Source organism: Myripristis murdjan, chromosome 14 (assembly GCF_902150065.1).
Source record: "Myripristis murdjan chromosome 14, fMyrMur1.1, whole genome shotgun sequence".
NCBI lineage: Eukaryota > Metazoa > Chordata > Actinopteri > Holocentriformes > Holocentridae > Myripristis > Myripristis murdjan.
The window spans coordinates 4,031,152-4,053,670 of record NC_043993.1 but is presented as its reverse complement, the minus strand read 5'-3'; the positions used below and the strand labels follow the sequence as shown (position 1 = coordinate 4,053,670).

General features: G+C 41.8%; 1 protein-coding gene across 1 annotated transcript in view; it reads right to left on the bottom strand.

Annotated features, from left to right (window-relative positions):
- Positions 1-8,799: 8,799 nt before the first annotated feature.
- The window catches only part of LOC115371876 (rho GTPase-activating protein 7), a 51,589-nt gene continuing 37,869 nt past the window's right edge, over positions 8,800-22,519 (bottom strand). Inside the window, exons 13-17 of the mRNA XM_030069460.1 lie at positions 19,857-19,971; positions 18,264-18,500; positions 17,243-17,472; positions 15,344-15,517; positions 8,800-10,258 (exon numbers count right to left, since the gene is read on the bottom strand). Coding sequence (XP_029925320.1) covers positions 10,150-10,258; positions 15,344-15,517; positions 17,243-17,472; positions 18,264-18,500; positions 19,857-19,971 — 865 coding nt within the window. The 3' untranslated portion in view covers positions 8,800-10,149. The remainder of the gene's footprint in view (positions 10,259-15,343; positions 15,518-17,242; positions 17,473-18,263; positions 18,501-19,856; positions 19,972-22,519) is intronic.

Genomic DNA, 22,519 nt, shown 5'->3' with positions numbered 1-22,519 from the left:
GGTTATTAGTTCATCCTTGGTGCTGGAGTCATTTTTTATCGAATGGCGAATCATCTCATTTTGGAGGCCGACTCTTCATTGTTGCTGTAAAATGAAGTTAGAGAGTACAGATCACCTGCAGGATTTTGGCACGGAGATTATCCAGCAGGGCCGCTCGCTTCCGAAAACAGCCCTCCTCCTGACCGGGGCTCCAGCTCTCACTGCTTGGAGGAGACTGAAGAGAAGCAGCACAGAGGCCTTTTTTTTTTTTAGAGCACTTAATCCTATCCTGCCACAGATGCAGATGGGTAAACATGCATGCAAACCTGAGTTGGAGTATCTCCTGTGAAAGGGAAAATCCGCTCGTAAACACTTAAAACTTTGCAGGGGACGTGTGTTGCATTTTTGGGCCTATTTTGTTTGGTGTATTTTTCATACTCAACGGTAAATGCTAAATGTTTTTGTCCCTCACAATCAAAGAGCGAGGGCTTCTTTGTAGAGGCATCATTTCACACCAGCATTCAGCAGTCATGCAGGGAGAGATCCATCGTAGGTGGAAAAAGAAGTGCAGCAACAAGAGAGGCTGAGCAAGTAATGCGTCACTTTTTCTTGACTGTAAAAAGCATTCTTGCACTTGTTCTATTTATTGCTCTTTGCCCCTGAAGTTATAATATGTGGCAAGATGATGTGCATACTTTGCACGTTTTTGAAAAAAAAAAAAAAAAAAAAAAAGCAGGAGGATCCTAGAGTGGAAATTTCCTGTGCCAAAAGTCAGTTTAAAAGAGTAAGTGGCTGGTGGATGTTTCATTAGTTAAGTATATACTGTTGATATGTTATATTCCTACACTGCAAAAACGCAAAATCTTACCAAGATTATTTGTCTTATTTCAAGTCAAAAATGTCTTATTTCTAGTCAAAATATCTCATTACACTTAAAATAAGACATGATCACCTCAGAAGTAACTTGTTTTTAGACAATTTTCACTTGTTTCAAGTGAAAATTCACTTGAAACAAGTGAAAATGTCTTATTTTAAGTGTAATGAGATATTTTGACTAGTAGTAAGACATTTTTGACTTGAAATAAGACAAATAATCTTGGTAAGATTTTGAGTTTTTGCAGTGTAAATGCTGTCACTGGAGAGATGTGTGAACAGAGTTGACATTTCCTCATTAGTGAGACACTTTTTAACTTAACTGCCTTAACACATTTCTTTGTTGCTTAGTGACAATTAATTGCTCCAGTGATGCTATGTGTATGCCAAAAATGTCACTGTATGCACTCATAAATGACTATAAGGCCATTATGATATGCAACACTTTGTTTTCCTGATCACACTGTGAGCATCACGAGTGGCAGAGTGCATCTGACAGCAGCTGTCACTTGAAAATGTTTGGGGCAAATGTTGAAAATAAAAGAAACTTCACAGCACCCACCACTTAACCCTCCTGTTATGTTCAAATTTAGGAACATCTTTTATGTTTGGGGTCAGTTTGACCCCAGCAGTTTAAACCTCCACAAAATTATTACAACTAAAATTGTTATCAAAGTTTATGTGTCAGGTACTTTATGTTTCTTTGTTGACAACCTAAATAGTCCTTTAAATAAAACATAACCCCCCACCACACCCACTTATACATCCAGTATTCCAATTACGCGACTATGGAAAAACATGCAAATCACCATAAAATCTTGCTGACTGACCTACAATTGGAAAGAAATATTAATTTTTGGTGTTTTAATGGCTTTATATTATTTCTAAGTACCGATGCATTACAAAGTGTGTACAGGACATTAACAACATATCATCATGTGAATTTCATGTTTACCCTATAGTGCCCATTACATTAGGAAAACTCATTAAATATGAAGCAAAACAAACAAAAAAAAAGATGTTAATCATTTATTTAGAGACATTAAACATTGACTGGGGTCAAACTGACCCCAAACATAATAGGAGGGTTAAGACGATGATGAATCAGGTTTGAAGCAGATGTGGTGCATCAGTGTTCCCAAGGCATTGTGGGATTTCCCACCCTGTTCCCTCAATCATGTTCCCTCAACCTAAAAACGAGAATAATATCCACACCTCTGGTTTATCAACAAAAAATGCAGCCTGGTCCTGCTGGTCCTAGAGGATCTTCATTTTGAACTTTTCTTAAGCCGTACAGTTGAAGAGGTTGCATTCTAGAGGCGAGGCGCTGCTTTAAAAGCTGCTTCACTCCACTGGTTTTATTTCCTGTGCAGTGCTTCGTTTGTGGCTGTGCTTCACTCCGTCCAGCTCCTGCACAGCAGCGTCGGGCCGTGTGACTGTGAGGTGGACGTCTGCCGCTGCTATAATCCCCACCGCAACAGAGGAATGTGAGGGCAGCCATGTCCACATCTCTTCGGGAGCTTTCTCTCCGCCGCTGAGTACCTGGTGAAAGCATCAGCTTCTGACATGGATTTGCAGTGTGTTTCAGTCATCTGGGCCCCGGCTTGCAGGCTGGAGGCTTTCATTTCCCTGACTGGCCGGGAAAAGGAAATAGCAAAGAAAATCAATGGTACCATATTTTCACTTCCACTATCATACTAGTTTAAAAAATGGGACATATGGGAATTTCCTTCGGGATGAATAAAGTGTCTATCTATCTCTCCATCATATAGAGAGCTGAGGTGGAGGTTGTCATTTTCTGCCAATTTGGATGCAGCAGATATTCATGTTTCCTTGCCATTTAAAGGCAGAATGAATAGAATTTTCCTAAAAAAAAGAAAATGATAATTAACACTATAAAGACTCATACAAAATAATGCCTCTCAGCCATCACTTGTGAGCCACTAGCAGTGTGTGTTGGTGTGTGTGTCTGCAGAGACCCTGCCCTCTGGATTTTCTTGTTTTGCTGAGCTCGGGACTCTTCTGGGCATTGGTCCTTTGGCAGTGCGTGTGTAGCTCCCAGCCAATCACAGCTCAGCGCAGTGCCAGATCGATAGCACTGCATCCAATTGGAGGCTTACCACGGAAAAAAGAGAATCTGGGGGTTGGCTTTCACCTGCTGGTGAGCACTGAGGGAGAGGAGGAGGATGAAGAGCAACACGTAGTTGGCCTGTCTTCTGTTGGACAGGTCGGGGCCTTACATTTTTCCTTGGATGGCAAACAGAATGTTTTACATTTTGGGCTGTCATTTCATTCCATTGCTATCCTAGGAAAACAGGAAACAGGAAAACACACTGCTGGCAGTTAGCTAAGCCAGGGAGGCGGGGCCAGCTTTGTATGATGTGTTTATAAACCTCACCTGACAAATCCAACTCCTTCTGCCTTTAAATCCCCATGGAAAATATGAATGGGCTTTTCCAAAATAAAGCCTGTGTTGAACAGTTGAGACATACTGCATTTTGTTTGTTTGAGAAGTTAAAATTCATCCACCAGCGTTATGTCAGAGTTTCCTCACTGCAAAAACTCAAAATCTTACCAAGATTATTTGTCTTATTTCAAGTCAAAAATGTCTTATTTCTAGTCAAAATATCTCATTACACTTAAAATAAGACATGATCACCTCAGAAGTAAATTGTTTTTAGACAATTTTCACTTGTTTCAAGTGAAAATTCACTTGAAACAAGTGAAAATTTGCTTGTTTCATTGGCAAAATTTGCCAGTGGAAAAAGTGAAAATTCACTTGAAATAAGTGAAAATTAGCTAGAAACAAGAAACAAATTTTGCCAATGAAACAAGCAAATTTTCACTTGTTTCAAGTAAATTTTCACTTGAAACAAGAGACAGTTGTCTAAAAACAAGTTACTTCTGAGGTGATCATGTCTTATTTTAAGTGCAATGAGATATTTTGACTAGAAATAAGAAATTTTTGACTTGAAATAAGACAAATAATCTTGGTAAGATTTTGAGTTTTTGCAGTGCTGTTACTGGTTACGACATTCATGATGAGCAGTGAGAGGAATGACGGTGATGTACAGCTCCTAACGTCCACTGAAGACATTGAACTTGGACATCTTGGACGTTTCGTGTCTAACTGGACACCCTGGGTGGCTGGAACCGCAGAAACCCAGATCGGAGTTCATGACAGTGAAGGTAGCAGCTATGATTGTCTTGAGTCTCAAACAACCCCAGATATCTGTTAACCCTTTAAAACCCGCAGGAGAGGCTTGTGGTTGCACTGCAGCCACCAGATAGGAATATGTTTTGCCTGTGGGAATTGCAAAGTTCAGCCTGAACTTGGAGTCCCATTAACAAGAGTAGGGGTCTGGCAGAGTACGCAAAGACCTCCAGGAATGCCCGCCTCCAGCAGCAGCCACAGTTGTGTGTGGCTAAGGTTAGGTTGAGGATGCGGGCGGTGTGTTGGCGGAGGCTTGCAGGTGTCGGTGTGTGCTGCCAGACCTCCATTCTAATTGAAGGCGCTCCATAAGTGCTGCTGTAAATGAATGGGCTCTGGAGGTGTGGCCGTTTGCCCTCGGTCAGTCATCTGCTCTTTGTCAGAATCCTCGGCAATCATCCGCCACCTGTAACACTGGAGCCCATGTTTCAGGATGAAAGTTAATTACAGCCTTCGTCTGCATGGGAAAAACAGCATTTCTGTGTCATGTCTTATGGTTGTTGACTTTCACAAAACAATACTAGACAATGTCCTGACCTCCGGCAGCATTAGCATATTGATGAAACTGGAGTCAGATATACATTGGAGCTAATGATAGAGCTATGCAGAGATGATGTAACAGTGCAGCTTTTATCAAACTTTTTTTTTTTTTTTTTTTTAGCCCTCAGAGCTCTTCATCTCTCATCTTTACTGCACTGCAAAAAGTCAAATCTTACCAAGATTATTTGTCTTATTTCAAGTCAAAATGTCTTATTTCTAGTCAAACTATCTCATTACACTTAAAATAAGACATGATCACCTCAGAAGTAAATTGTTTTTAGACAATTTTCACTTGTTTCAAGTGAAAATTTACTTGAAACAAGTGAAAATTAGCTTGAAACAAGAAACATATTCTGCCAAGTGAACAAGCAAATTTTTACTTGTTCACTTGTGTCACAAGTAAAAATTTGCTTGTTCCATTGGCAGAATATGTTTCTTGTTTCTAGCAAATTTTCACTTGTTTCAAGTAAATTTTCACTTGAAACAAGTGAAAATTGTCTAAAGACAAGTTATTTCTGAGCTGATCATGTCTTATTTAAGTGTAATGAGATATATTGACTAGAAATAAGACATTTGTACTTGAAATAAGACAAATTCTCTTGGTAAGATTTTGACTTTTTGCAGTGTGTGACTCGGACTCCAGCACAGAAAAAGGTGAGCGCTAATCCACATGAAATGTCGGATGACAGAGGAGGAAGACACGGGTGACTGAGCATTTTGACCTTTTGTTTCCACTGCCGCAGTGTCACTTTAATATCCTATAGGCGCTTTCCTCGGCTGAAACACGGCTGCATTACTTCTGCACCTCCGACTCTGTCAGAGTGACGGCTCGGCTCAGACAACTTTTCAGCGTTCATCAGTCACTGAGCATCGCCTCAAACGCATTTAGACTCCAGTTGCCGCTCCCTGTGTCCGCCCCCCCTGGCTCCCACACTTTGATGCACAGAAAAGTTGCATTCAACTCAGGCTTGAAGACTACAATTACAGTCTTCGCCTTCCATGACTTGTGCGAGTAAGTGGGCTTTTGTTTGCCGAAACAATAAGTGTAAGGAGAACAAACCCATTTGATGAAGTTAATTATACATCACACATGCCCCGAGCCAGCCTGGAAGCCGGTAATTGGAAGTCTGCATTAACCCACGAGACAGTTGTGCGCTTCCCCAGATATAAAACTTGCATAATTCTGGAAATCGCCATAAGTCATACAATAGTTGCTAGTTGATTTCCCAAGTCCTGCCGGGGGGGAAGATGTGCGCCTGTGACCCGTATGTGGAGCTGCTGAAACATCGACGGGCCTTTTGTCTCTGCTCGTCTGTCGTCATGATGTGCGTCTCAACGCTTTATGGGCTGATCTCAGCGCCGTTCTCAGGCAATAACTCCCAGAACAGCCTCATGAAAAATTCATTACGCTTTCACAGAGGTGGTACTTTTTTTTGTTGTTTTGGTTTTTTTTTGTTCTGAGTGGGTGCTGAGCTCTTGCTGAAGGACAGTGTTAAAGGTGTTTTGACAGTCATTCAGGAAGAATGCCTGGCACGCTGCTTCGCTAACACCTGCAGAAGCAATAACATCGGCTGCCATGGCGGGATTGACGGCTCTCATCGCCTGGTAGCCTCATCTCACATTTCTTTTTTTTTTTTTCTTTCGTGTTCCGGAGTGGATCAGAGAAGCAGGCTGGTGACTGGATCACAGTGGCCTCGGCCCTACACTGCAAAAAGTCAAAATCTTACCAAGATTATTTGTCTCATTTCAAGTCAAAATGTCTTATTTCTAGTCCAAATATCTCATTACACTTAAAATAAGACATGATCAGCTCAGAAATAACTTGTCTTTAGACAATTTTCACCTGTTTCAAGTGAAAATTTACTTGAAACAAGAAACAAATTTTGCCAATGGAACAAGCAAATTTTTACTTGTGACACAAGTGAACAAGTAAAAATTTGCTTGTTCCATTGGCAAAAAAAAAAGTAAATTTTCACTTGAAACACGTGAAAATTGTCTAAAAACAAGTTACTTCTGAGCTGATCATGTCTTATTTTAAGTGTAATGAGATATTTTGACTAGAAATAAGACATTTTGACTTGAAATGAGACAAATAATCTTGGTAAGATTTGACTTTTTGCAGTGTATACAGAGGATCTTTGCCCAAGATTTACTTGAAAGGCCTGTTTGAAATGAGCAGAAGGGGCGCAGTCACACCTGTTACCCAGTTGAGATTCATTCTGATAGCGACCATTGGTGGAGATAATTATAAATGACTTTTTAAGATGAACTGCTTCAGAAAGAGCTGAAATGGAAGGAAATGGAAGGACGAAATGAATGAGGGCATGGGAATCACTAAATTGGAGCTTTAACCTCCTGCTGAGTGGCCAACTTTATATTCTGGGGATAAATTAAGGTTCAATAAATGACATTTTGGGCGTCCCGCTGCCAGCAAGGTCACATGACTCTGACACCCTCTGTGCAAATCGCGCCTGAGATTCTTTGTCACATATCATTCCCTTTTCTCCTCTCTCTCTTTGGCTCATCATATCGGCGTCAAGGACAGGATGAGGCTGAGGATGCTCTCACTTTGGGATCAAACCTGTGACCTCGGGGTTACAGGCCGCTCCGTCTAATCACTAGACCGTCCCACCAGCTGTTTGCCTCCGACTCCTGACCTCAGACCTCATCCTGAGTGCATTTTGTGGTGTTTTTACCATATGGAGGGAACAGACTTGTGCAAGAGTGTAACCTGCCTGCAGGCGCTTCTGTGCTGCCGCTGTTTGTAATTTGCATAAATTATTCGTCTTGCCTACAATCCTGTTTAGACTGGGGCGTAATGGCCTCGCCGCTATGAGTATTTTTACCTCACATTCCGCAGCTCAGCATCTGTCTGCAGCGCCGAGTGCCTCTGTGCCAAGTGTTTATCAGAGATTGAATTATGTGATCTAAGAGATGAATCAATTAGATATGTAAATAAGCATTATGCAAATAGGACACAAGTGGGTGTTGTGAGCGTAAATAATTTCCGGAGCGTACCGAGAGAAAGAGAAGAAGAAAAGGGTGAGACTCAGCAGCACCATAAGACAGACAGTGTTATTAATCTCCTTCTCCAGAAATTACACTCAGTAATCTGGCTGGCACATATGCAAACCCAAAAACAAAACAAAACAAAACAAAACAAACAAACAAACAGGACATGGGATCACAGAGAAATAAACATTTTAATTAAGCGTTTATCACTGATAAATTTGGATTTCACACACACGCACGCACACACACACACACACACACAAACAAGATAGGATTTTCTATAAAACTGAAATTAAATAAACATATCTGGATATAATAGATTTGTATATAGATATATATTTAGTTAAATAATCTGAAGTATGGCAGATGGCTTAATATTTACACGTATACACCTGCTCTGCTCAGCAAGTACAAATCACACTTAGAAGTTTATATACGGCGGGACAAGTGTGTTTAGAAAGTGAGGCAGCACCTCCGTGTCAAGTCAGATCAGCGCGCTCACTCGGCACCGTGCTCTCGACAGGAAAGCATAAATACAATTGTTAAAGTTTCAGGAACTCGGGGAAACATGTCTGCTCGGATATCCGTCACAGCGCCAGGAAGCACGAAAGAGAGGCATTTCCTTCATGGATTCTTAACTTTGCCGCGCTTCAAAGTCATGCGACTGCGCCTTTGTCCCGCGGAGAGGTAGATTTCACTCGTCACTCGTCTTTGAACTGTCACACGTGCGTCCCGGCGCGGGGCGGGCGGAGGCAGTGGCGTGCCAGCCCGCTGGGATGATGAGTTAGGCCGCAAACAGTCACTCGGATGGGATGAGACGTCCCGTTATGGTGACAGCCCTGCAAAAAGTCAAAATCTTACCAAGATTATTTGTCTTATTTCAAGTCAAAATGTCTTATTTCTAGTCAAAATATCTCATTACACTTAAAATAAGACATGATCACCTCAGAAATTACTTGTTTTTACACAATTTTCACTTGTTTCAAGTGAAAATCTACTTGAAACAAGTGAAAATTAGCTTGAAACAAGAAACAAATTTTGCCAATGGAATTTTTACTTGTTCACTTGTGTCACAAGTAAAAATTTGCTTGTTCCATTGGCAAAATTTGTTTCTTGTTTCAAGTAAATTTTCACTTGAAACAGGTGAAAATTGTCTAAAAACAAGTAATTTCTGAGCTGATCATGTCTTATTTTAAGTGTAATGAGATATTTTGACTAGAAATAAGACATTTTTGACTTGAAATAAGACAAACACTCTTGGTAAGATTTTGACTTTTTGCAGTGAGGCTCCAACTTCGGTTTCGATAACATGGGGGTGCCGTGACGACGAAACCCCTGTTCCCCCTCTGATCCTCAGCGTGTGTGTCATTTCCACGGGAGCAACCCATCAGAAAAAAAGTTTTATCCTTGTGTGGTTTCCCTTTGATTGAAATTCCATCAGGTCAGGGGTTTTAGGCGACCCCGATCGCCCGGCTTCGGCGGTGTCCAACCACGGCTCATTTATCCTACTTTCTGTACGACTGCAGGGGAAACAAGCGTCTTTACTCCTAAATAAAATTCTGTTTGTGGGTTTTCCTGCCCAGACAGTGTCATTAAGTCATATACAAGGTTCAAGACTAATGCGTTGCTGTACCATAAGATTATCAGGGCAGCTATTTCTGGACATAAAAACACACCTTCTGGTTTTGACTTTTCTTTGTTCGGCTAGTTTGGAGATGACCGCTATGGTCCTCCAAAATTTCTAACCGTCTCAGTCTCTCCTCTTTCTGCACTGAGGCTGAATGTCTGGAGGCTAAATGTCTGTTTCCTGTCCTGCCTTCCTACACTCTTCCAGATGAGCTGCCAATTGTTTTCCTGGCTCTTTCTACGGCCCGGGGGCTGAATTAACGGTCAAGGATGCTCTTATTTTAACCTCAAATATGTTTTTCCTCCCTGGTAACAACACATTTTTTTGGCACAGAGTGAAGGCAGGTATCAGTCGAACTGTCCGCTACACCACTTGATGTATTTCGCCAAATCATTCACTGATATATTCCTAAGTTAGGAGTCACGTCATGGGCCGTGGGAGCGTGAGCTTTTCGCAGGCACATCAAAAAGTCCTTTGCAAAAGACCCGCCATCGTTAGCATTTTTGTGTGAACTTGAGTGTGAAGTGTAGGGGGCCCAGCAGGCGCTGCAGGGGTGCTGCTCGCTCCCTTCCAAGGTCACCGACAGAAGGCGAACGCACGACTCCAAATCCGAGCACAGAACTCCACGGGGCCACGGGAGGCACGTACACCTCAAAGATCACCTTCCCTGCATACTGAGCTCTGGGTCGCAAGTTTCGGTTTGAAACTTGTGGAAAAAGTCCTGCAATAATAGTCCTCTGTCTTTAGCTGTGTGCTGCGAGGTGGAAAGGGGACGTCATTGAACCGGCCGACTATTCCGGCTCAGTGCCACATTTTCCTCGCTGAGCAAAATCTGAACGTGGGAAACCAGAGAGGGAGCACGGCCAGGAGGCTGTCCAAAGCAGATCAACTTGAATTCTTGAGCGTGTCATATCTTGGTCTCTCTGTGGTCGGGTCGGAAGGAGTCTCTGATCGCCAGCAGCTTGGAGGCCAGCAGATGTCCGCTCACTTTGCTGTGCCACTCCCGCGATCGACCCCTGAAACAAAAAGAGGCGAGAGCTGTCAGCGAAGAACCGAGTGGGAGACGGAGGCGTCACCTGAATGACAGAGCCAGGAGGCTGAGCGCTACAGATGTAATGCCATAATAGAGAATGTAGTTGCAAGCCATGGAAAGAAACCTATAAACCCACTAGTCACTACTTTCATGGTTCCTGCGCCTGCTGTGTGATTTAGGAGGTAAGAAGGAAATTTGTCCCGTTTTATAGTCCGTCACACAACGAGCTTTACAGCAAAGTCTCACTCATTTCTTTTGGATTGATGATTATGACAGACCGCAGTTTCCACACAGTTTTAAAGCTTGGGCAAAACACCTGTGTGCTTTCTTTGTAAGATACCCGAATTGTTAAAGAAGGGTTTAATGTACACTTATGTATCTGTATTTTAGAAAATGGATTACACCCCGGTCGAGGTTTTTTGAGATAAACGTCAGGCATCTTCATATCACAGTCCAGATTATTGCTGTATTCATGACTTAACATTTCCAATATATTTTATGACACCGCAGGGCTTTACAGTACAATACCTGGTGCAGCACGGTTATTACCTTCCAACTAATAACTCCAACAGGAACTGCTGCCTTTTCCCTCAGACGTAGACTGAGCAGGAATTTTCTATCACACAACTCTGATAATTCAGACTATTCTGTATACTTTCTGGTGACTGAAAAGAAAACAAAATCCAAAGTTTTTTCAACTCAGTTTCCCTCAGAGAAGAAGACACAATGCAGCTGTTAGTGCAGCGAGCCTGGACTGAAATGAGAAGTGTCCACCATGTCTCGTTTCCCCTCTTCCTCTCTTTCTTTTTGTCACAAACCTCTTGGTTGAAAAGCGTCAGTCTGAATCTGTATGTAATGTGGACGCATTTACTGATTCTTATAATAGCTCATATGTGTGAAGGCTTTTGTTTTCACTCCCATTTCCACAGCAAACTGAACAGAATTAGGAAGCAGGCTTGAAGTTTCTCTCTCACAAACACCCACCCACCCATACACACACACACACACACACACACACACACAGAACATGGAGAGAGGCCATAACGTATTTAATTTCCTCCGGAGGCGGCAGGATCTGTTTCAGAGGCCTGGACCGTAAAAAAAGCCCAGTTGACCTTGATGACGAGGGTCTGCCATCTTGCCTTGAAAGCTAACAAGCACTTCAAATGAATGTCATAGCAAATAAACACACACGCGGCCTGGGACGGTACAGATGTTTAGCCGGAGCTCCTTTAAGGAGGGGAACCGAAGGGGAGAGAAATCATCAGAGGCCGAGAGCAGCCGTGTCAGTGCAATGAGGGGAAAAAAAAATCGATATCGAGACCACAATTTACTAATTTGTGTGCAAAGGATACAATTTCTTTCCACATTTTGGCTAATTCATGCATTTATATTTATTGATTTATGTATTCATTTTGTGTGATATGAAGTGTCGATAGTGCTGCTTGAACGGTGCAGGCCAAGCAGCCTGTTGGTGGCGCTGTGGAGGGCAAATTCGTCTACTTTTGTGCATACTTGATATCAGTGTAAAAACATGCTTCTCCAAAGGTTCACTGTATTTGACCCAGCAGGATCCGAGATACCGAGCCTGACACTTAGGGCCCTGTTGGCCAGTTGGTGGCGCTGTGGTGGGCTCAGTGTCAAAATCCATCATTCCCAAAAGTTGAGTCCAAAACAGGCAGCGGATCGAGGCTCAGACGGGACGGACAGACCGACTGAAGAGTGAAAGGATTCCCCTGCACTGCAAAAACGCAAAATCTTACCAAGAGTATGTGTTTTATTTCAAGTCAAAAATGTCTTATTTCTAGTCAAAATATCTCATTACACTTAAAATAAGACATGATCACCTCAGAAGTAAATCGTTTTTAGACAATTTTCACTTGTTTCAAGTGAAAATTCACTTGTTTCAAGTGAAAATTTGCTTGTTTCATTGGCAAAATTTGCCAGTGGAAAAATTCACTTGAAATAAGTGAAAATTAGCTAGAAACAAGAAACAAATTTTGCCAATGAAACAAACAAATTTTCACTTGTTTCAAGCAAATTTTCACTTGAAACAAGAGACAATTGTCTAAAAACAAGTTACTTCTGAGGTGATCATGTCTTATTTTAAGTGTAATGAGATATTTTGACTAGAAATAAGACATTTTTGACTTGAAATAAGACAAATAATCTTGGTAAGATTTTGACTTTTTGCAGTGTGGGTGTTTTTTTTGCAGCCTGCATGGTGCATCTCCTCTCCTGCACTATAAAAAAAACCCAAAACAATCTTTTCTACCACTTTCCTTGCCTCTTACTGAGTTTATTCCTCCGGCATTTCTCTCTCACATGATCATGGAGCGCAGACGGATGGACTGCCACTCTGGTGTCACTGCAAGATTCCGGATGCCTCAGTGCCGGAGAACGGCATCAGCTGAACGCCTAAAGTGGAAATCCGCTCTTGACACAGGTACAGTAGCAGCCCGTGCTATAACATCATTCCCCATCTCTCTGTTTCCCTTTCACTCACTCCACTGCAGGCTAATCTAATAAAGCAGAAGTGACTAATGCTCATAGAGGTGAGGGAGGCAGAGAGAGGGAGTGTGTGGTGGTGTGCTGGCGTATTTTCCTCTCTGGATGTAATGGAGTGAGTAAAAGGCTGCTGAGATAATCATACAGTAATAGTATGAACCTGTCTCCTTGGCAAAACCCTCTCCGGAGCATTTCCTCTCTTTTTAATAACATGAATCTTCATTATCATTCTCAGCGTTTGGCTGTGAGCTCTCTCTGCTTCTCGCCTGTCATCCGTCTTTTTCCCCCTGTCCCGTCCTGTCTCGGTTTTCCTCACCGTCCCTCTCCCTCCCTGCTCTCTCTCTCTCTCTCTCTCTCTCTCTCTCTCTGCTATATTGCATCTGTGCAGGGGGAAACACTCGGCGCGCCGCTAACCGAATCGTCCGCGCTTCCTCACGTCGCCCACATCACATCGTCCGTTCAAAAAAAAAAAAAGAAAAGAAAAGGTGCCTCGTGCAGCAAAACGAACGGGCCGCTCCGAGCGAGCTGCAGCCACCTGTTTTCCATCGCGCGGCGCTTCGTTTCATTTAATCAACTGAGACAAATGGAGCAGCGGGGCTCTGCCGAGAGTAAATTGATCATGTAAGCAGCAGAAAATCTGCACCAACTTAGTTTCAAAGGGCATGAATCATGAGCAGGAGGGCTGGGAAACAGGAAAAAAAAAAAAAAAAAAAAACGGGGGAGGGAGGGTTTCCAAATTTCCCCTCCATGTTATTTTTTTTCTTGCTCTCGGGGAGGCTGTGATTGTGTTTTAAGATATATGATGAGAGATGGCAGAGGTCAGAAACCGAGAGAAGCTCAATTAAGGCGGATAAGAGGCCTAAGCGCTCTCTCCAGATATTTCTTTTAATAGGTTTCTCAGGCCTGTAAATCCTCTCCGCATCTCCGCTCTGCCCTTGGTTTACTTCTGTCTTTCCCTGGCTCTCTAAACAAGTTTTCATATTTCCATGTGGATGTCATTTGGCTTCTGTGCAGCGGTGAAGCCATGAAAACAAAAGTCTCCAGTCCTGCGTTTGTCCTGCAGCGATCGCTCACGACACTGCAGCAGCACTGCAGCCTTTCCCCCAGCTGCTGATGGAGCTGAGTTTTTTCAGGCGACTTCTCCGCAAACCATTCTCTCCGCTTTCCGAGACAAAAAATCTTTTGCAATCCACTTTTCTCAGAGGTGGCGCGACAGTCGTGCAGCATGCATGCAAAAATGAAAAATTTAGGATTTCTACAATAGATATAACCGTGCAACTTTGCTTCTGTCCTCTCATAAACCCTCTGCTCTCCTCCCCTGCCATCTCCCATACAGCCTTCACTCCTCCTTCATTAGCTGAGCCTGCCTGGAGTTGTGCAGTCGAGGGGCGAAAGTCTTGCCATGCACATTTTTCTTTATCATCGTTCAGCTTTCCTTCTTTCCCTCCCCCTTTCTCTCTCTTCCTAACTCTGAAAGGCATTTTATTTGTGGTTGTGAATAACTTCCTCAGCTATGTGAGGATTATGTGCCACTGGAATGTACTGAACATGCCATTTTTCATAAGTTTGTCACATGGAAAGGTAAAAGCTGAAAGTAACATTTAGCCAGGTTCAGGTAAATGACTAAACATGCTGAGTCACGCTTAAATAAGAAAAAACTGATTAAAACAAAAGTTCACCCACGTTTCAATAACTGATTAGTCAATAACAATACCAATCAGTTAATTGATCAAGCTAAAACACACACTGTTTTTTGAGATACGAGATATGGATTGACATTTACGTAGCGTACACTGCAAAAACGCAAAATCTTACCAAGATTATTTGTATTATTTCAAGTCAGAAATTTCTAGTCAAAATATAAAATTATATAATATAATATAATATATAATATAAAATTTGTTTGTTTCATTGGTAAAATTTGCCAGTGGAAAAAGTGAAAATTCACTTGTAATAAGGGAAAATTAGCTAGAAACAAGAAACAAATTTTGCCAATGAAACAAGCAAATTTTCACTTGTTTCAAGCAAATTTTCACTTGAAACAAGAGACAGTTGTCTAAAAACAAGTTACTTCTGAGGTGATCATGTCTTATTTTAAGTGTAATGAGATATTTTGACTAGGAATAAGACATTTTTGACTTGAAATAAGACAAATAATCTTGGTAAGATTTTGAGTTTTTTGCAGTGTAGAGACTGATGAAGGCTCCAGTCCTAAATTATTCTAAATTAAGAATTTAAATTCTGTCTTTTAATAAGAATTAGATCGTACTAACATTAGCTAGCTTGCTCTTTATATTCACCATCATGGACTTCCCCTTCAGTCAAAGTGCTGTAGCCTTTGATTTGGACAGTATCGGCCAATTTAAGATTTTTTTTTTTTTTTTTTGGTCGAACGCTAGCTGACTCTCCCATCTCCTTCACAGTTTTCTATTTCATGTTTCCCATCCCGAGGCTGATGGAATTTTGTTGCATGAATAAAGTGAATTCCCTCCCCTACCCCCACTTTTCCCTCTCCCCTTCCATCTCTGCCCTTCTTCCCTCTCTCACTGCGTCTCTGTACCTGGTGTCAGTGCGGCAGAGGTGCGTCAGTCGAGTCTTCCTGGCGCCCAGGGGCTCCAGCAGGTAGAGGCAGGAGTGGACGTGGGCCCTCGGCCCCTCCACCGGGACCTCGGGGTGCTCCGTGGAGACAGAGGACAGGTACAGAGGGCCGAGTGAGGGGTCGGACTGCCAGATCCTGGACGGGTTGAGGAGGAAGAGGAGGGTGGAGACCAGATTAGAGAGAGCAAGAACACCAGCCACTTTCCCCCGTGCACGCCAGCATGTGACTACTGCCAATACTCGACGATCTTTTACACAATTCTGCACAGTGACCCTCCTCTAATAATCCAGTTTACATGATAAGATAAGCTAAGATAAGATATTCCTTTATTAGTCCCACAGTGGGGAAATTTCACATATTACAGCAGCAAAGTGGATAGCAAGATATGAAGCATAATTTACACTATAAACAGTATAAACAGATAATAAGTACCAAAGAGCAATATAAACATTATAAACAAGGAATGTAGAAAAATACTATATGAACAGTTTAAACAATAGAAGAAAAATAACCTAAAACCTGGGGGATATTCCACATATGTCACTATAAATAAGCTTAATCCAGCTGAGGCCTCGACTGACTAAAGCCTTTAATGTGTGCAAAAACTTTTACCGTGTCCAAAACTAATGACATGGCCCTTTACTGGTCAAAAAGACGGTCTTGCACCATTTCATGTCTTGATACTGACTCTGAACACTGAAAACATTTTAGTACCCACTAATGGTTTTATTAAATGTGACCTTTGGAGCATAATTGCAAACAGTCAGTGTGGCGTTTACATGGGGTCCTGCCACACAGACATTATTGTCTTAATTGCATTACTGTCACATTTCTTCTGTGCACGTAAACATGGTCGCCGATGCTTTTCTTTGCACTCTCCACGCATGAATGCATCATTCCAAACTGTTCATTTGCATTTCCTCTTCATAGCCGGTTCACGGTTCAACTGCGCTGACAGAGGAGGAAACAGAGGAGTACACAGTGCGACGCCGGCTGACTGCAAACACGCATACGCTCATCTGCTTTCAGGGCGGGATTAAAATTTCACCAACCACAATCTGTGGCACAAAGCACCCCCCCCCCCCCCACCACAAAAAAGGCCGCTCTGTCCTGAGCAAATGATTCGTTCCTTTCGGCTCAGAACTTGTTAAGAACAAACTGTGACTGAAATGAGCCGAACAGTTATGTGACGTTTCTCCAATTCTCCAATTTCTCCAGTTTGTACGATGTCAGAGCACAAAAAAGTGGTGAACACGTCGCCGTTTGCTATTTAATGTGCAAATTGAATCACTACTACCTCAAGGAACAGCTCACCCAAAATACAATTAAAAAAAAAAAAATCCCACTCACTAGTTGGTAGTGTGTCTGGATGGGAATTGTTTTGTGGAGCTCAAACTGTCAAAAATGTACATATGGAAAATACTCATTGGGAGTAAAAAAAAAAAGTAAAACATTGGGAACTATTTCATGATGAAGAGCACCAGCAAACTGATCGATCAGCCTCTAGTTCATACTCTTAGAGGTGGATAGATACGCCAGGGTTCTTAGGCAGGAAATGTGGATGGACAGACACACTGCACCAGGACTAAATGGAAAAACATATTTTGGGGGATTTTGGATGAACTGTCCCTTTAAGAAAATAGTGCTGTGGTATTCCACCTGGAGGAAAATGCAGAGTTTCCTCTTCTTGTTGGCATCCATTTTTCTTGGGTTGACAGCACGAACACAATCATGTTGCGGGTCGGAGATTTATAAGACAGAAGCTCAGAGTTCCGAGTTTCCGTGAACGCAGCACAGCTCCAGTTGAAAAGGAGCTGTTTTTGTGTGCAGAGTGACCTGCGGGCCGTGAAGCCTCATTACCTGAGCAGCAGGTGCTCGTGGGGCGGCCAGCAGCCCAGGCCGTGGCTGTGGCCCTGCAGGACGCAGCGGTAGACGTCGGCGTCCTTGGACAGGCTCTGGACGACGGCGGCCTGCCGGAGCTCTCCCTCCCACGCCGCCGGCTCCCTCAGCAGCCGGTGCAGCAGCTCCTTCTGGGGGGCGTCGACCTCCACGCCGCCTCGCCACAGCCACAGCGGACAGCCGTCGTCTACCTGAGAGCAGCAGAGGGAGACACGGGGATTCAAACCCACCTTTCATTCCTTCCCCTCTTCCTTGTTCTTGTTCCTTCTTCTAAATTTGCACATTGACCTACCTCTATGCACATTTTATACACCCATGCACACGTTTTTTTCTGTTTTTTTTTTTGTTGCACATTGCTTTTTGCACACTGGGTTGTACTTAGATCTTATTCTGTTGTACTTTGATCTTATTCTTTATTATTATTATTATTTTTTTAAATCTTTTTTTATTTATTTAATCTGTAATCTGTGGATACTGCTGAAAAACTGCGAATTTCCTGCGGGATGAATAAAGTATCTATCTATCTATCTATCTATTGATTCTTCTTTTTGCCTTAAATCCATTCAATCCTCCTTTCCTCCACTTCCTTCCTTCCTACCTTCCTTTATTTCCTTTGTTATTAATTGATAAATTCTTCCTTCCTCCATTGATTCATCCTACCTTCCTTCATCCCCTGTCCTTACTTGCATTCCTCCATCCTTCCTTTCTTTCTTGCTTACTTACCCAATTCTTCTTCCTCTATTCATTCATTTTTCCTTCCTTTATTCATCCCGCCATCCCAATTTCCCTCCCTAATTTCTTTCTTGCTGGCTTAACACATCCCTCCTTCCCTCAGTCATTCTTCCCCCCTCCATTTATTTGTTTTTCTTTCCTTCTTTCCATCCTTCACTGTCCCTGCTTCCTTCCCTTCTTTCCTCCTTGCTTATTTCTTCCTCCTTCCTTCCTTCCCCTGTCTGTCTTTCTCTCTCTGCTGTTCATTCACCTTCTTGTAAGCCAGCTCCACGCTCTCTGGAGCGGAGTGGCCGTGCCAGCCTCTGCTCTTCTCTCTGGCCTCCTTCAGGAGCTGCTGGGTGTTCAGCTCCAGCCGGCTCCTCCTCTCCTCCAGCTCCTCCTCTGCTCCGCTCTGGAGGGGGGTCACCGGGCCTCCTCCCTCCACACAGAGGGTGTCCTCACCGGGGCCGGCGGCACTGAGATGATGGCCCGGCCAAAACTCTGGAAGCTAAAGAGAGACATTACGCTGTGATTGTAACTGAGCTTGTTTTCTTTATTTGCCTTGATGTTTCTCAGCGGTTAGTGAAAGTGACACTTCATTTTAGCACGGTATCTTAGTCATTAGTATTTTTCTTTTTTAGTACCTGAGCTGACTAGCACACATTGCTGCAGCCATTTGGAAGTAATAACTACAATGAAAATGTTGCTCATTTATTCGGATGGTGTTTAATATGAGCTAGGTGAACATCACACCACTTTTTAAGAGCAGTTAATGCAGAAATACAGATGTCTACCAAGAGATGTTCAAACAATCTGGTACAACTGTATATCCCTGCTTAATGCAGCAAGGGTTCATACGATGAAACGAAATTTGATCAAATATGAGTTAGAGGCTGAAAATTTTCCTCACATTTGGATATGCAAACATTACTCAGAGGCAGAAATAATCTTATTGGTTGAGATACACAGCAATAGGCAGTGCCAACTTGGAAAGTCAAGGCTAATTTGCTAATTAGGCTCACCCAGGGGCAGAGCTGACTCTTTTGCTGCCTCACATGAGATGATACAGAGGCATTTTAAACAAAATGCTAAAACATTCAAATCATACATTCATTAATGTGCCATATTGAGATGATTCAGCCTCATACTGAGCTCTTCTTATTTCCCTGTAAACTATTGTGGTTTACAGAGTATACTGCAAAACGTCCAAATCTTACCAAGATTATTTGTCTTATTTCAAGTAAAAATGTCTTATTACTAGTCAAAATATCTCATTACACTTAAAATAAGTCATGATCAGCTCAGAAATTACTTGTCTTTAGACAATTTTCACTTGTTTCAAGTGAAAATTTACTTGAAATAGGAAACAAATTTTGCCAATGGAACAAGCAAATTTTTACTTGTTCACTTGTGTCACAAGTAAAAATTTGCTTGTTCCATTGGCAAAATTTGTTTCTTGTTTCAAGCTAATTTTAATTTGTTTCAAGTAAATTTTCACTTGAAACAAGTGAAAATTCTCTAAAGACAAGTTATTTCTGAGGTGATCATGTCTTATTTTAAGTGTAATGAGATATTTTGACTAGAAATAAGACATTTTGATTTGAAATAAGACAAATAATCTTGGTAAGATTTGGACTTTTTGCAGTGTAACTGAACCCCAAACCAAAATCTGTCTGAAGCCTGACCTGTCATGGTGAAAAGTGGGGTGCCTGGTCCACCCATAGAGACCAGCAGGTGGTGACATCACCTGCCACCAAAGCCCAGGCACCGGGCTTTTCACCATAAGAGGTCAGGCTGCACTGAGGTTTCACTTCGGCGTTTCATCTTAACTCCACCGATGAAATAATTCCTGTGGCTCTGGTACCTGGAAGAGGCGCACGGCCTCGGTCACCATGCTGGCCAGGCCCTGCGTGGCAGCCAGGTTCTCACTCAGGTCCTTCTGGTCGGGACGGCCCAGGCTGTACTTCCTGTGCGTCGACCTGGAAGAGTTAAACAGGAGGGAATCAGCATCGCAGCTGCTGGCATCCATTCACCCTCAATAAGAGCATCAGTTGACCCTCTAAAGTACATGGAAATAAAAATTGCACTTGTGTTATTTCTGCAAAAAGGAACAAATCACCTGGTGAGTCGACTTCAAAAAACAACAACTGCCAAGCAATAGTTTGATGGAAACATCAGATACCTGCAGAACATCAAACTTTTATTGTTTTTATTTTTGGTGACCTTTATCATTAACGAGACTGATGATGTGATATCAGCTTCACAGTTAAGAATGAGTTCAGTCTGAACCAATTATAATTGCGAGAAACAGGGTAGAATCAGCAGCACCGTGTCACAATTACTGGAACTGACAGATTCAGGTTATGTGGATTTCTTCCTTGTTACGTTTTTGCTGTTTGCTGGAACCGGACAGATTCACAAGTGAAGGAAAAAGTTTTTTCCCTCCTTTTGATTGTAATAAAAATAATGTCTTTTTTCCTAATTTTATTCTCTGCTGTTATTTAAAAAGGGTTTGTAAATGAAACGCATCTAATTATTTGGAGGATATTAGGCATTTCCGCTTCTCCAATGAACAAACAAACAAGCAGAAATGGAAATGAGCAGGCTGGATCGTGGGAATAGCAGCAACAATAAATAAATGAAACGATAAGTCAGAGTGATGTGCGCTTCGTCACATCAAAACAGGTGAAAACCAAAAAAAAAAAAAAAAAGTTGAATTTACAGAGTTTCAAAGAGAAGACAATTTGGAGACAGCAAACCTGGGAAATTAGACTCCTGTTGCCTTTTTTGTAGACACACAACAATTGTCTCCCACATGCCTGCAACAAACCGGCCCGCTCGCACGAGTAGTTACACAATAATGAAAAAAAAATAAAATCTCAGTGGGAGTGGTGATCTCTGTCAAGGCAGAGCAAAAACATGCAGGCGAAACGGGCCGGGATGAGAGATTTCATTGTTCCACAGAGCAGACAATTGGCTGTGGGAGAACAGCATGTAGCAGTCAATTTCCAAGTTATTGTGCCTGGCCCAAAGTGTGACATGATTCCTGACAGGCCGACGCTCGCTTTCCAGAGGATGGGAGGCGCAGAGTGCAGATTGCATCATGATGCCATTTTCATGAAGCGGGGGGAAAAAATGACCAAAGTGGAAAGGAAGGGGGGGCAGTGAAAGTGGGAGGAAGAGGAGCAAGGTGAGGAAGGCTGGAGGCAAAATAACAAGAACAGAGAGATGGATTAGGGGAACAAGCAGAGACAACAAGGGACAGAGGACGGGAGAGGGAGAGGATGAGGAAGAGGGAGGGGACAACTTGAGGACAAAGAGGAGGGAGAGAGAGGGTGAGAGGCAAGATGGGAGAGAGCGGACACAAACCAAGATGGATTACAGAGCCAGCCAAGGGAACAAGACTTAGAGGGTTAAAGAGGGAAAGAGGGAGGGAGCAGTAATCAATCAATCAATCAATTTTTTTTTTATATAGCACCTTTCAAACAAATGCATGATATTCAAGGTGCTTTACATCTTGATTGACAAATAAGCATAAAATAAGAAGTGAAAGGACAAGGAGACCGATGCACGCTCATAAAATATGGTTAATTAAAAAAAAAAAAAAATACTGAATAAAATATAAAAAACAATATGGAACGATTTAAAACAATAAAGACACAGCAATAATAAAATAACTCAAGAATAAGATACCGAATAAAAATATAAAAACAATATGAAATGATTTAAAACAGTAAAAACACAGCAATAACAAAATAACTCAAGAATAAGATACTGAATAAAAATATAAAAACAATATGAAATGATTTAAAACAATAAAGACAGCAATAATAAAATAACTCAAGAATAAGATACTGAATAAAATATAAAAAAAAAACAAGATGAAAAACAATAAAATAGAATGTAGAATATAATAGATAGAAACTGTCAATAAATAACAATAAAACAAATACAGATAAAATAATTAATAGTAAATAAGAAGTAGAGTACCTATAAAACTATAAAATTATAATATTATAAGACACTACATAAAGGCCAGACCAAAGAGATGGGTTTTTAGTCTACGTTTAAAAGTTTCAATGTTTCCGGGTCCTCTCATAATAATGAGAGAAGTCTCTTCCTTTGTCTAATGACAAAGGAAGAAGAAGAAGAAGAAAGCGGGTACATGGAACGGGAGGAAGACAAAGGAGTTATGAGGAGAGAAAAGAGACTTGATTGGCTGTATGGAATTTATCCTCATAATTCAAATACAAATCATTAAATTTGCAAAAAAAAAAAAAAAAAAAAAAAAAAAAAATCAATGGCTAGTAAAAACTCTCAGCTGTGTGTACCTCAGTTTGACCTGCACGCAGCTTTAGGCATGAGGTTATGCAACAGGGCATCATATCCTGTCTGTGTGCTTGATATGGGACATTCATGCATTTATTGCTCAGGGTATCAGAACTGTGCAAAAAGGGTTGGTAGGTTATACTTATTTATCACAATTGACTTATCTGGAGCTATGATGGTGTTTTTTTTTTTTTCCCT